This window comes from Rissa tridactyla, chromosome 8 (genome assembly GCF_028500815.1).
Source record: "Rissa tridactyla isolate bRisTri1 chromosome 8, bRisTri1.patW.cur.20221130, whole genome shotgun sequence".
Classification (NCBI taxonomy): domain Eukaryota; kingdom Metazoa; phylum Chordata; class Aves; order Charadriiformes; family Laridae; genus Rissa; species Rissa tridactyla.
In genome coordinates, this window is record NC_071473.1 from 2,000,145 (window position 1) to 2,013,756 (window position 13,612).

A 13,612-nucleotide genomic window follows, 5' to 3' on the forward strand; every position below is an offset into this window, starting at 1 on the left:
CTCTGTCTCGCAAAACTAAAGCTGCCGTCATCACTCTGCACTACTCTGAAGCACATCTTGTTTTCTTTGAAAATGTTCAGTTGTTCTTTGGTGCTTTCTCTTTTATAATACACGCTCTACGAGTGAAGCTAAATTGCCATAGGCAGAAGGTAACTGATTTTTGTGTGTGAATAAAACTCCTTTCTCTCTTGTTCTCTCTGTGTCTGTGCCTAATAATTTGTTAATGCTCTCTTCTCCAGTCTTAAGATCTTTGGTAAAATCAACACTAAGATGTAACAGTTGGCCCATTTGACAGAATGATGGGAATAGGGACTCAAGATTTGATGAGTTGTTACTTGGGACTTTTTTACTAACTTTGCTATCTGAAAAGAAGCAGAAAAGTTTTTGAACCGAAAGGTTCTCTCTTACTTAAAGAAGAAGAAATAAGATTGGACAGAGTAGGCTTCTTCCTTGATCATTTTTCAGGTTTCCTGTGGGTAACCTGGCTTTAATAGTGAACCAAGCCAGTCTAGCTAAAACCTGCATATATGATAGCTGAAACGTGCATATGTGAAAGGCTTTGAACTTGAGTTACATTCCACGTATGCTTTTTGAATGTGTTGCAGCTCACTCAGACTACTGTGGAAGCATGAATGTAAAGGAGTTTTACAGAGAAGATAGCCATCTTGGTGTAAATGAGGAGTCAATATGTAAGTATAATGATTGGTGTTGTCTTTTAGCCTTGGGCTGTACACCAGGCTGTTGCTATAGTAGTAATATCAGATGCCCCAGGACTCTGTGGAAGCTACAAAGTAGACGTTTGTTTTGCAGCTTAGATGTTGGGGGCCAGGGGGGGCGGAAACGGTGGTTGCCTGGTGTACTGTAGTATTTCCCCAAGCAAGTTTTATTCCACTGAAGTTTGCTTAGTGGTTTTTGGTTTGCTAACTGATATCATGAAATAGACTTGTTCAAGTTATCTTGTAACAATCTTGATTTGATCCTGGCTTTGTCCCATTAATCGACTGTTACCACAACCAACAGGTGATGACTGTAAGGGGAAGAAACACCTTGAAATACACACCACAGACCACATGCAATCCTCATGGGCTAAAAGGGTAGCAAGGACCATTTGGCACACCTTTTCTTATGCAGGTTGACTTGGACCTTTTTTCTTTTGCTTTTATTTTGCATTGCAATCTCACAATGTTAATCATTCATACTGTTTTGCGTTGTTTGGTTTTTTTACCTTCATCTATCAAAGTAGATTAAAAAAGTGTAAAGTGTTTAAAAATTAATTTACTTAACACCTTTCCTGTTTGACTTCTTACTCTGATACTGACTTTTGTACAAGCTTGTCAGACTGCTTACCTATTAGTTAAAAACACAGTGTAGGGACAGCATATGCCTTCAATGTTAGCAAGAACAAGTCAGATTGTTAATTTTTTGCACTTTTGGGGAAGTCTGTACTCTGGATAGGTTGAAAAGCTGCCTTTAACTGAAAGCAAGGTGTGAGGAAATGGTGTGCGGATTATTTGAATAAAGGGGTTTTAACGTTTTATTTTTGTTCTAGTGATAGTCAATTTTTACAGGAATCTTATATAGGGATAGAATCTTCCTGTGAGATGAGCGTTCCCTAGCTTGAATGACAGAGGCATCAAGAATCTGTTGAGTGCTCTTTATTCAGCAAAGGAAAATGAGTTGAGACTCTTCAAGTCACCTAAATGCTTTGCAAAATATTGGGTTGGTATATCTATAATCCCTCAGATTAACCCAGAGGTATCTGCTAATCTGAAAATGTAGGATTATTTTCTAAATGTGTACTACGTAGTTTGTTCTGTAGAATGAACAGTCCTAGTCTTGGATATAGTAACTGTTGGCTTCAGTGGGCTTTAAGTTACAGCATTTTGATTTAGTGCATTGTTTTTTATGTTGCTGCTGTTGGTTTTGTTTTAGTTTTTTCTCTCTTTGTTTTTTTTTGGGACTCCAAACTGCCATGCTGAAGATCCTTGGGAACATCTACTGCTTGTAACTTTTAGAAGGGAATATTTTCTATTATTTATCAGTATTTCTTGGACATCATTATATAATTTTTTTCACTAGGATTTAAAATTTTTAATTGTTCCCTCTTCTTCTACACGTGAACCTAGATAACAAACTCAATGTATAATTCGGAAGAAATGAGATGCTTTTAAAGTAGTGATGTTCTTCAAACTTGTTTTTATGGTAGTACTTTTTTTTCCTGTTCTCTTATACTTAGGATGGCATTGTTAGATAAACACGCTACAAAATGTAAACTTTTTGTTGATTTTTGGAAAAGTGGTATTCTAACTGCGCAGGTGCTGTTGATCTTTATATGGGAGAATTCTCTTTCTAAATTGTCTTCGTTTTACTTGTCTTCGTATTTATTAGTGGTTTGCTTTGATTTTTTTTAAATAGTAAAGAACCAAGTTTGTAGATTACTGAAAGGTATGGTTTAAAATTATGCAGAACATGTAATGGGCAGAGAATTGAGTCTGGTTTACTGCATGTACTGCGAAAGAACCTGAAGCTTATTTATGTATGTTACCACATAGAGTTAATTTGTTATAACCTAGGTTACTTTATGCTTCACGTGTTGCGAAAAGTGGGAGCAACGGGATGGCTGGTGTCTCAGAAGGTGTTGTCTCTACTTTGGCTGGCCATTCTTTCTCCAGGTTACTATCCTAATCCGTGTGTGTGTGCGTTGCCTTTTGACAAACTAGGAATCTGCAGTGTGTGGCTTACACTAGTTCAACCATGCTTATGCTGTAGCTTTTGTATCTTGAAACGCATGTGCTATTTTACTTTCTTTACTGACCAAAATATGCTTCGTGAGAGGGTATGCCTCTGTTCACGGGCATAATGGGAGACTAACCAGGCTATTTCATGAGGGAATGAGTGTGTGAATAGCACAGAAGATGGGGTGTCAAGAATAATGGGGTGTGTTGGGGTTGGTAGTTGCTTCCTATCACGGTATTCCTCTTAGCAAAAAGTGATGCTGCTAACCTGCGCATTTCTTGAAACATACCGAGGTCTGCAGTGCATGCCAACTTGGATTCAAGCATTAATACTGAATTTCTGGCAGGATTGCGTTGTTATAACAAATAAGCATTTCATCTTTTTGCATGACTGTTGTTTGTCTTGAGTAGCTGATGTTGTAATGCTGTCAGACTTGTGATATCTAGATGTTAATAGGCTGCACATGTTGCCTGTACTCATTAATTTCTTTGCTGTGCAAAGTATTCTTGGTCACAATTGCATGTCCCTCTGCTTGGTTTCTCTGAACATGTGCTGCAGTAATTACATTTCACACTACCACTTTTTGTCTTCTAGGGAGGGCAGCTTCTGGCTTGTTCAGGTTGCTTAGAACTGGGTGGTATCAACTTGTTACTCTGATGTCTTTGCTTAAGGTGTTTCTTCTTAGAAGGTGTGTATCCTTTGAAAAAATCATTTTGTAAGCAAATGATTTACCCATTATAATAAAAAACAATAAAATATGGTAAATGTATTGTTTCTAGTAAACTTTCCTCTCTCTGTCTCTAGATGCCTTCCAAAGATCTACAAGCTATTACTGTTTCTTATCCCACTCCTGTTTCTATTAGGTATGTGCATCACTTAGCTGTAATACAAATGGGGGTATGCTTACTACAGCTGTTCCAAAATAGCATTTTTAGTTGAACTTCCAGTTTATGAAGAAGACGCAGAAACAAAAAAGAGTAAGTTTGTTTGTGAACAGGGCAGTAATTCAAACTTTCAAAGTACTGACAAGTCAGTGAGCTTTCCCCTTACCATGAATGGAATACCCTTGAGTTCATAGAACTATTTTGACAGACAGAGTGGGTGAGTAAATAAATGCACTGAAGACCTTTTTTTTCTTCTTTTTTTTTAACCTCCCTTCATGGGAATAGCAATGAGCTTATAAAGAGCAGGCTGCGTACTGATTGCTTTGACTGTTGTTGATCGTGGTAAAAGTATATTTAAGTTCTTTTACCAATTCATCCTAAATCTTTCCTTTGCTCTAGGCCATTTTAAGCACACTTAGTTGCTTAAAATACTGCTATTTAGACTGGTTAGTTGACAATATTCCAGGCCAGCTGTCTAATTTGAAATAAACAAAGTCAGTTTAAAATATTTACTGAAAGTGCTGGGCTGTTTCTGAAAAGCAGTTTCATGTCTTTGCATGTCCTAAAACACTTGTAACTATTTTGGGGAGAATATGAAGCTTCTCAGAAACTTACAGTGGAGATTCAAAATCCTCTGTACTAGGGAGAATAAGAAAGGAAGAAGTTACCCCGTGTAGAAAATGCTGCTACTTCTCACTAAGATATTGCAAAAATAAGTGTGATCTTTGTGAAATGCTAGATTGTTTCCATGGAAGCCTAAGTTTCCTCCAACTTTTATTAGATATTTTGCAATGTGGCATGTATTAAGTAGGATATAAGGCAAGATATTTTTCCACTGAGATAAAAAGCAGCATTTACATCTGCCTTCAGTGAGCAAGGCCTGTCTAATCAGTAAATGAGATCTAGGTCCCAGGAAACAGTAGTATGAGAGTAAGGATATACCATGATATATAAGTGCAGGTTGTCTGCCTTGCAACTGTGTGATGGTACTGATGGATGTTCCCTAATATTCTTGAGTGCTTGATTTAACAATTTTAAAGCTGGCGCCCACTTATTTTTGTTTAGACTGGAGTAGTGTCCACTGTGTGACATCTGCCTTGCAAACTGAAGGTAGCTTGTGTCCTTAAGAAAGAAGGTGTTTTGTAGATATAAGCAGTCTTAAGGGAGAATTCTCTTGAACACCCTTTTTGCTTTTTGTTTCTGATGTAGGTGTATGGTTCTGGGGGTTTGGTGGCTTTGTTTCATTATTACCTGCATTGAACTGGACAAGAATTGATAGAATACAGAGAACCGATGACTCTGTTCGGGTTCCTGAGCCACAGGCTGATTCCTTTCACTCTGTACAACCCCCAAAGGTAAGGGGGAACAGTCTAGGGAAGAACTCTTGTATCTTTTAAGGCTTATTAACTCGCATGTCTTCAGTATTTTGCAATAACTACTTGATATATGAGAGTAACATAAATAAATAACTTGATTTTTATATATTTAAAAAAAATCTTTATACCTTAGGATACCATAAGCATCTTTGATTCTGGTCGTATAAGTGAGCTGGAAAAGCAAATGGCCTTCGTGTCTGACAGATGCCATCACCATGATGAAGAATATAGCAAAGTGATGCTTCTACTCCGTAACCTTCAAGATCAGGTTGCCCAGATGAGCGACAAAAGTGAAACATTGAAGCTAATACAAAATGTGATGGGTCAACACCTTAAAGATATGAAACTGGAGGAAAAGGTAAGATAATTATTGATGCTTTCTGATACTGATCAAAGTATTCTGTTTTTATAATGGGGATTATTAGCAATTTGACTTTAGGATTCTTTTTCTGTTACAGAATTAACTGATAGGTAATAAAAGCCAGGGAGTAGTCACTGGCATTCATTCCTCCTGTGTTATTGTTGACAAAGAATTGATTCCAGATAGCTGGTCTAAAGTAGAATCTTACATTGTTGAAAAGCATCTGGATTTATCCCGTTTTCATACAGAGAAAGAAGACTGTAGGAAGGGCTAATGACAAAGAAGGGGTTTTGTGGTAAACTTCCCTGTGTATAACCCCTACTACTGCTGAATAGGGCATTTATATTTATTACAGATTCTATAATTTCTCACCTCCCTGGAGGATAAGTCACTTAAGCAATCACAGAATTACATCAAAATTATGCTTTGTAGAAAATATGAATTATGCTATTTGTACTCCAAAAGAAAATACACCATGCTTTTTCCCTATTTTTTAAGACTGACTTCCTGGCTTTACATCAAGAACATGAGTTCCGCATCCTGACACTGGAAGACCTTCTTGCAAAACTCTCTGCTGAATCCAAGGTACAGAGAGTTAGCTTTGCTGACTTGCTCTGATTGTAACCCGTTGATAAAATAGACTGATTTCAGGTTTTTGTTGGCTGTTCCAAACCCCAGTTTGTTTTACTGTAGCTATTACAGTTCTTGAAGTCTTAAAACTTGTTTGTGTTCTTGCTCCCCCTTCTTGGAGGGGGTTTCAGTTCAATGATTAAAAATTATTCACTTGACCAGTAAGGCAGGTTCTGCTTGGAAAATCTTATTATACAGAGGCACAAACATAAACATGGGGGGACAGTCCTGTATAGGTGATGCTAAAATCTGTCATTGTCACGTAACATTCTTTATCTCCTTTCTGTTGCTTCTGTTTCTTTGTATACATTAAAACTAACTTTTGTATCTTTTAGGACATCCAGAAGGAGCTTGACATAGCCAAAGCAAAAACAGTGAGGTATAAGCACTTCTCAAGTATATTTTGCTTTTTCAGTCCTGGTACTAACTGATAATGATATATGTGTTCCTTTTTAAAATAAAACAATCCCGTCCTTGGTGTCAGTTAACTGACCTTAAGAGTTTGTATTGTCAGCGTGGATTCTTTTGTTTTATGGCAGACTTTAACTGTGCTGCTGAACATCAGCACAAGGCCTGCTCCCAGTGTGTGAGCAATCCTACAACTACATCTTTTGCTAGAGAAAGCTGTTTATTTAGTGGAGGAGAATGACTGACTTCTCATCCTCTTGTAAATGCATTTGAATCTTTCCTTAAATTGCTTAGTAACTGCTTTTGATAGGCTTTATAATTAAATTCTTGAATTGTATAACTTCTAACCTTTGTCTCTGTTTTTGGTTTGTCAGCTGTACTACTTTCCTCTCATGTACTGGGTAATAACCAGATAAAAACTGCAGCACTTCGTTAAGCTTCCCCATTAGAAAGAGGAAAAGAAACACTTATTTGCTGAATTGTCATTTAAGTTAAATCTAAATGTAAAATGGCTTTAGAATGATAGCTGACACCTGCCTCTAAAGTTAGTCTGGTTTAAGTAAAGTAACCTGAAACTTGCTCTTACCAGCAGCAAACTCATGCAAATTAAGTTTGACTGGTTTGCCAGAAACCTTAAATTCCCTAAAATCTATATAAGTTTGAGTTACTAACTTGTCAGCCTGGTGGTGTTCTGCAGTCATCACTGCTGGATTTGTTCACAACTTCAAAATACTTCGCTTTGAATATAGTAATCCCAAGTACGCCTTAAATAACATCTTCAAGGAACCACAAGCTCACAGTGTCTATCATAGTGAATAGCTGAACTAGGAAGGCGCTTTGTATTAGACAATTATGTTCTCACACCTTTGGAATTTGATCCAAACTACTTTTTCCTAATTACTGCCTCCTTGTTTTTGTCAGAGATGATGATGAACATAGTCAACTCTTGTCCAAAGTTAAAAAGCTAGAACTAGAGTTGTCACAGATGAAATCAGAGCTCTTATCTGGGGAAAGTGTGAAGACAAGTTGCGAGAAAATGGATGTCATTCATGAAAAAGTAGGTCCTGTAACTTCTGTAACTGCTCCAGTAAAACTTGGTACTACTTGATTTTTTTTGTTCACTAACTTTATTGAAATGCAGTACAATGAGTAATGGGGGGGTAGCATTCACCTTAAAGAATGGTAGTGTTTTATGGAGTGGTACTGTGAACTTTTCCATTAGTGTGTAACACTTTACTAGGCAAGAGTTTATGGCTTGTCTTCTACAATGGCAGGGTTTTTGTATTTAAGGTATGATGCAATAGCAGTTCTGTTTACAGTACTTTGCTGTTCTTACCGGCGTATTTTGCTAACCCATGGAAATGTGGAAAAGAAACTTATGTAAAAGCAAGTTAGGTTTGTTATCTGAGAGTTGTTTTAAAAAAATCACGCTTAAATTCTTTTGAAGCCTTTTATAAGATCTGACTGGATTGTAGCCAACAAAATACAACAGTGAGTATTGATACAGGATTATCAGCTTGACTGAAATTCCATCTTGTGATAATGGTCAAATATGATTTAGCTATTGTGTATGGAATCAAAGCGTACCATGAGTGAGTGATAAGCGACTTGCTTAACTAGGCCTAACGCTGCTCCCCTTTGAGCTGCCACGGTGCCGCCTTTGAACTGCTGCAGTCAACTGGTGGTTTGCATTTTTTATTCTGAAGTGTTAGTCACACCACTGATGTGAACGGCACAGTTTGCCGGGGCTTTTGGGTGTGTCTTGGTCACCAACCAGATGATGCATTTCCCACATGTTCTTCTGCGCACCTGACTGGTCTGGTACGCCACTGTAAGTCAAGGTAGTTAAAACCCATGTGAAAGCTAGACTTCTGCATAGTGCTGGACGTATGTATTGATTTCACACGTGCCTGTTATATATAGTATTACTTAATGGTTTATAAAGACTAGTAATTTCTATCATAATTGTTAATGGCTTCTACTAGGTGGGTGCCCAGGTCAAAGAATCTGTCAAGCTGATGCTTTTTGGAGATCAACAAGAAGACACTCCTGACTCGCTTCTCCAGTGGCTTACATCCAATTTTGTGAGCAAAAGTGATCTGCAGACTCTGTTGAGGGATCTAGAGTTGCAGATCCTCAAGAATATTACTCTCCATATGTCTGTTACAAACCAAAAACTAACATCTGAAGTAGTAACAAATGCGGTGACTAATGCAGGGATATCTGGAATCACAGAAGCGGTGAGTGAGTTAAGTTCTCAAAAGTTCCACTTAAACTGTAAAGGGTCCTTTTATAGGCACTTTGTGGAGCATGACTGCAGATATAAATGTTAATGATTTTAAGAGATGTCAGCAATATTAATTGAAACAAGGACAGCTATAGAAGATGCTTTATCACGTGTATTCTTACAGCGTTGCTTGTTGCCTGTTGTGAATGCTTGTGTGTTTTCAAAGTATGCTTTCTTGAAAATTGAAGAATTGCCAAGAAACAGGTATGCCAAAGAGACGCAGCTCAGGGTCTTGGGAAGGAGGGGGAAAGCATGCAGCTTCTGAAGAGAACACCAGTCAAGGTGCAGTACGAATTTGAAGACAGACAACCATGTGTTAAATTGGCCGTTGTCTTGACAGAGTCTTACAAAGATTTGTGATGGAGGGCAGCATCTCAAAAAGATGCTTGCAACTTCACCGTTGCGTATATATATCAATTATTTTATCACTTGATATTATTAAAATCTTTCTATTCTTCTCTGTGTACATCTGCAGCAAGTGCAAATTATTGTAAACAATGCACTGAAACTCTACTCTCAAGACAAGATTGGTTTGGTGGATTTTGCCTTGGAATCTGGAGGTAAATAGTAGAGGAAACACCCTTTTAACTATTCATGTTTATAGTATTTACTAAAAATCTTAAAATGAGGACTAAAGGTTAGTAGAGCATCCTTGTGTGTTGTCTGATGATCAGACTACCGCAGTCCATGGATGTTGTTTGCAGGGTTATGTATCAGCCCAAGTATGCGTGGGCAGGGGTAGAATCGTTCTGGGTGATAGAGAACCCTAGGTGTGTTTGGGGAGGATGCACACACCACTGAACTTGCTAGAGAAAAATTTTTCAGCCCTCTTAAATGGAAAACCTTTAACAAGTTCTTAACATAACATTGTACTTGATAGAGGCATTGTATCCCCAGAAAATTATTAGACTTTAACAATACCTGTAGTAGTCTTTTCTGAGGAAAATGACTGGTACATTCTTTAAGCTTCGTACAAATGTCTGCCTTAAAAGTCTTAATTATTTCTGCTAACCTGATATATCTTTTTTGAGGTGGCAGCATTCTGAGTACTCGCTGTTCTGAAACCCATGAGACCAAAACAGCGTTACTTAGCCTCTTTGGAGTTCCTCTGTGGTACTTCTCTCAGTCTCCCAGAGTGGTGATACAGGTAATTAAAGGCCAAGTAAAAAAACTCAGCAACGTTATTTTACGTTGAGGGGTTTGGATTGTTTGGATGCTGGATGTTTCAGTCTGTAATGTACTGGGGGCGGCGGGGGGGGCACAGGTACTTTGAACTATGTTCCCAAGAGTGGGATTCTTCTGGTAGTTCCTGGGCACTGCTGAAGTCCTGCTCTTGACCCTTACTTGGCTGGGGCACTGGAGTTCTGCAGAGTGTGAGTGCTGGGAGGGTTCCTGGTGAGAAGTAACCTCAAGGTGGATCTTCAAAACACTGCTGGTAGTTCGGGTGGATATGCTGTCTTTCTGAAGAGCTCTACCAAATAAGTTATATTCTGCCACTTACTAATGTCCTCCTTTACTTATTAAACTGTTTTTACTCAACCCACAAGGGTTTGGGTTTTTTCCTCCTTTTTCTCCGTCTTCTCCCTACCCTGCAGGGGAGTGAGCGAGTGGTTTAACCCCAGCCAGCAACTAAGACTGTCCCTAATAATTCAGAATTCATTACAAGTTTTTATTACAGAAAAATCATTACTAAATGCTTGTGGCTGGTTTTGTTGTTGGTGTGTCCCATCCTGTTCTTTCCCCCTTCCTCCTGTCTAGCCGGACATGTATCCAGGGAACTGCTGGGCTTTCAAAGGATCACAGGGGTATCTTGTAGTTAGACTGTCAATGAAGATCTATCCAACTGCCTTTACTGTGGAACATGTACCAAAAGCACTTTCACCGGGAGGAAATATCACCAGTGCTCCAAGGAACTTTGCAGTATATGTAAGTCTGTCTCTGAACTTAAGTTGCATAAGTATGCGTAAAGAATATTTGTGCTACATACCTTGGAAAACAATGACTTAAGGGGAGGACAGGTAAAACGAGAAACTGTTTCAGTCACTGCTCTTAAAATTGCTTATATTTTTCTAATGAGCTTTTAGATTAGGAGTAAGCGTTGCAACTAATTTTGGGGGAGTTGTTTCTTTTCTCTTGCTTCATACATACATTATGGCTCTTCGCCTTATCTATGATGTGCCTTAAATCTTTTTTTAAGATTGATTTTAACTAGCACCAGAGTTGCGTAGGCAGGGTTGCAGAGTATTGTTGTGATATCTGAGAACTCTTTGTTTAGCTCTTCTAAATGCGTAAGCAGTCATCTGCAAGCATCTGAATCTCGACTTCCGTCTTGTTTATAAGCTTGATGTCTTCTTGTTCTTGTTTGTGCTGAGCAGTTTATATTGTACACTGTGATACTGGGTTTGACATGGAGATTAAGGGGTTTGACCGTGAAAACATATAAACATAGCACAACTATTTGCAGTGCAGGAAACTCAAATACAGGGCCGTGCCTGAATGAGCATTAGTTACATGGGAAACATTCTGATGCTGGTTTGATAGACTTCAGAGTGCTGTCTGACACTCAGGTTCTGCAGGTGTGCTGCTGGTTTTGGTTTGACTTCAAATTTGACGGAAGCAAAAAATCTTTATCCTGTTGATACAGGGTCTAGATGATGAATATCAAGAAGAAGGCAAGCTTCTAGGACAGTATGTCTATGATCAAGATGGAGAACCCCTGCAGATGTTTCCAGTCTTGGTAAGTCTGGATGGCAAGATTTAAAGTGGCAGGAGAAAGATACTCAGATTTTCTATGGTAGTACACAATGAGCAGTGGAGGAAGAAGGGCTCCTTCTCTGGGCTCGGTAGAAAGTATCTACCTATCTGCCTCAAAACCTATGGGCTAAATAAGGGGGAGGAAAGGTTTGTGCCATCTGCGCACAAATGGTGTGAAGAGTCTGCTTCATGCTGCTTCTGACTCCCTTCGCAGGTAACGAGCTGTAAGGCAAGGGAGGTTCTGTTCAAAGCAGCACAAAGTCCCCAAGGCATGCCCTGGTTATTGATGACGGTGGTAGCTGCAACAGTTTCAGAAGGCAACTTCAGTTTCACCTGTTCGTACCAAAACCTAACACTGGTTTGTGTGTTTGCTTTTTCCTTCTGCAGGAGAAAAGTGAAAACGCATTCCAAATAGTGGAACTGAGAATTCTTTCTAACTGGGGCCATGCAGTATATACATGCCTCTATCGGTTCAGAGTGCATGGGGAACCTGCCGAATAATCTCCGACACTACAGCTTGGGTTGGTTTTGTTGTTGTACATTTTGTTCTGAATTTGTATATACCAGAAAGCCTAGAACACTGGAATCTTTAAAGGACGAGGATGCAAGATACATACTGCAGAACTATTGATCCTCTGATAAAGGCAAAAGACTGTCAGCAGAACTGTATGAAAAATAACTTCATTTGCTCTAATGCTCAGCTTGTAACTGCCAGTAGCTTTATTTTGGTGTCCATGCTGAGAGAAATAATGCATGCGAGCTGCTCTGGTTCATAAAGCCCAGTTGGCAAACAGGTGGCACCTATTTTATTACAAATGAATGTATAGGGTTGGTTTTTTTTTTTTAAAAAAGAATAAACCACACTTTCTGCAACTAGGAATCTGTTTTTATTTTAATTTTTTTTAATCCAGGACTTAACTGCATAATTCTGTTAGCTGGGCACTGTAAGCCGAAAACTGTGGTACATTTTAAACACTGACTGTGGCTGAAGGTGTCCTTCAGTTGACCCTTGGTTTTGACCTTTTTGGTGGATCCCAAAGGGCTTCTTTGATACTTGTTGACTGTAATAAATATTACTGTCAGGGAAAGTTAACACAACCAAAACTAGTTTAAACACCAGCGACTGAGAATGCTTTACTGTAACTTGGGCCTGTGAGTTGCTCTAAAAGTCAGGGATAACTTTAAGTTCCTTTAAGGGGTTTTTACCATAGCAACTTGGCTGGCTTGTTCTTCTTCAGTGTTAATTCCAAATCAACCTTGATGTACTAACTGGATCGGAGCTGATAATCCTGCTACATTGTTTAGTAAACATTGTTTAATTGCTATATACTAATCTTAATTTGTTAAAAGTGATCTCATGGGGACAAGAATTCCTTAGGCTGGTTCGTTGTTACCCTCAGTAAATGCTGTACTGTGAGAACACCACAGTCCAGGTGCTGCAAACCTCACTGCTCCGTGTCAGCAAGGGGACCTGTGCCCCACACGGCTGTGGGGAAGAACATGGTCCTTCGGGATCATCCCGGGAACCCTGGTCAGTGTGAGGCCAGCGGAGAGCCGGGCTGCTCCCCAAAGCAATGCGTCCACCTTGGAGCGAGAGGAGACTGCCTGTTGCCCCCTCAGGATTGCTGCTTCGACCACCCTTTTCAGAAAAAGATTCCTGGAATGTACTTGTATGCAGAATTTTTATCTTGCTGTTATAATGCATTTTATAACACATGAACTGTTAACACATGGGACTGCTGACTGGCTTCTGAATAGTCATGTATGTTGCACAACAGTCCTCGAATGTTTAAAACAAACAAACAAAAAAGTCTCCATGTGAAGAACTCTTTTCACCTGATCTAGAGACAGAACCTATGGCCTACGCAGAGGAGCTACATTACACGTGTACAGGTGTTTTCATACTATAGGTTACATATTTAAAATTAGAGTTATCCTGTATAAATTGAAATTAGGTAGCTGGGGTGGGAATATTTTGAATAACACTAACTTATTTTTAAAAAAGCAAGATAGGACTTTGTGCAATGTATTTTTGTAAATGCTTTTCAAAATGTCTGTTATTCTTTGCTGTCTCCAAACTGACGAGATGCTATTGAGATGTTTAAATAAAGAGTTTTAATTTTTGGAAGTGCATGTAATATTTGAAACAGGAAATAAAGCTTTGTTTCTGTATTTT

At 38.8% G+C, this 13,612-nt stretch overlaps 1 protein-coding gene across 15 annotated transcripts in view; it reads left to right on the plus strand.

Annotated features, from left to right (window-relative positions):
* Positions 1 to 12,277, plus strand: part of SUN1 (Sad1 and UNC84 domain containing 1) — a 33,549-nt gene extending 21,272 nt beyond the window's left edge. For 12 of the 15 annotated variants that reach the window (XM_054211843.1, XM_054211848.1, XM_054211838.1 and 9 more), the window contains 16 exons: positions 606 to 689; positions 1,021 to 1,131; positions 2,574 to 2,672; positions 3,331 to 3,424; positions 3,541 to 3,599; positions 4,830 to 4,975; positions 5,130 to 5,354; positions 5,856 to 5,942; positions 6,323 to 6,366; positions 7,317 to 7,452; positions 8,381 to 8,635; positions 9,158 to 9,242; positions 9,714 to 9,829; positions 10,441 to 10,608; positions 11,327 to 11,419; positions 11,824 to 12,277. In XM_054211843.1, the coding sequence (XP_054067818.1) occupies positions 606 to 689; positions 1,021 to 1,131; positions 2,574 to 2,672; positions 3,331 to 3,424; positions 3,541 to 3,599; positions 4,830 to 4,975; positions 5,130 to 5,354; positions 5,856 to 5,942; positions 6,323 to 6,366; positions 7,317 to 7,452; positions 8,381 to 8,635; positions 9,158 to 9,242; positions 9,714 to 9,829; positions 10,441 to 10,608; positions 11,327 to 11,419; positions 11,824 to 11,937 (1,916 nt within the window). In that variant the 3' untranslated portion in view covers positions 11,938 to 12,277. Of the gene's footprint in view, positions 1 to 605; positions 690 to 1,020; positions 1,132 to 2,573; positions 2,673 to 3,330; positions 3,425 to 3,540; positions 3,600 to 4,829; positions 4,976 to 5,129; positions 5,355 to 5,855; positions 5,943 to 6,322; positions 6,367 to 7,316; positions 7,453 to 8,380; positions 8,636 to 9,157; positions 9,243 to 9,713; positions 9,830 to 10,440; positions 10,609 to 11,326; positions 11,420 to 11,823 lie in introns of those variants that run through there. The other 3 variants (XM_054211847.1, XM_054211853.1, XM_054211852.1) reach the window with 2 other exon arrangements.
* Positions 12,278 to 13,612: the final 1,335 nt, after the last annotated feature.